Consider the following 909-nt stretch of genomic DNA (forward strand, 5'->3'; position numbering starts at 1 on the left):
AGTGGAAACTTTGCAGGAGTTTTTCAAACACCCCCTTGGTCCTTGTAGAAACTCACCTCCCCTCCCACCTCTCACCTTTTTCTTCCCGCTGGGCTCATCAGGACTGTCCATGGCTCTCCTCTTCAAGTCCTGCTTCCCTGCATGAGGGAAGTCCTTGGTCTCTGCTCTCTTCTGACCTTCATCTCTCCTGGGGCTCTGAGGGACTTTCACCAGGTAACTGAGCTCTTCTTTCACCCGGACAGGCTCAGGAGCTGCGGGGTCTCCCACTGGTGAGAGCAACTTCTTCACCCCGAGAGCAAAGGGCTCTTTGACTTTGGCCTGGTGGGAGCCCTTTCTGTTCTCAAGGGGCTCTTGGAGGGCCGGCTTCAGGTCTTTTCTGTCTTTCTGTTTGTCCCTGGAAGACTGGGCTCTGATCTCCAATGGATCAGGGTTGCTGTCCTCCTTCCGGCATCTCTTGGCCCCGTTGTGCACCAGGGCCTTGCCAGGCCTTTTGACACCCCCAATGTGGCGGGTCTCTGAGCCCGAGGAGCTCTCTGAGTCGGTGGTGTCCGAGGATGAAGAGCTCTCTGAGTCACTGGTCTCTGAGCCCGAGGAGCTCTCAGAGCCACTGGTGCTCCCTGACTCTGGGGTGCTGGATTGCAAAAATCTTGGAGCAGCAAGTGGAGAAGGAGCCTTTTCAAGAACCTGTTTGGGCCACAAAAACAAAGAGGAGCAGGGGAGGAAGGGTTAGGTCAAGGACCTCGGCAGAAGGCAAGAAGTGGTGATGATTTCAAGGCATGTCTGTGTGCCTGGTGTGTCCAACATCCCAAACTGACCTGGTTGTCATCACTCTCCTCACTGTCACTGAGCTGCGGGACATTTTGGAGCCAACTGAAACTACAACCAGAACATAAATATCAGCCAAGGCAG

The 909-nt window shown here is 54.8% G+C and overlaps 1 protein-coding gene across 1 annotated transcript; it reads right to left on the reverse strand.

Annotated features, from left to right (window-relative positions):
- Nucleotides 1-75: 75 nt before the first annotated feature.
- Nucleotides 76-848, reverse strand: LOC113979347 (suppressor protein SRP40-like; the record flags this gene model as incomplete). Its single annotated transcript, XM_027706764.1, has 3 exons — nt 76-174; nt 220-684; nt 816-848. Coding segments are annotated over 3 exons (597 nt in total), but the record flags the coding sequence as incomplete, so codon positions are not given.
- Nucleotides 849-909: the final 61 nt, after the last annotated feature.

The sequence above is a fragment of the Neopelma chrysocephalum genome, unplaced genomic scaffold (genome assembly GCF_003984885.1).
Source record: "Neopelma chrysocephalum unplaced genomic scaffold, ASM398488v2 Primary Assembly neopelma1_75973, whole genome shotgun sequence".
In the NCBI taxonomy this organism is placed as follows: domain Eukaryota; kingdom Metazoa; phylum Chordata; class Aves; order Passeriformes; family Pipridae; genus Neopelma; species Neopelma chrysocephalum.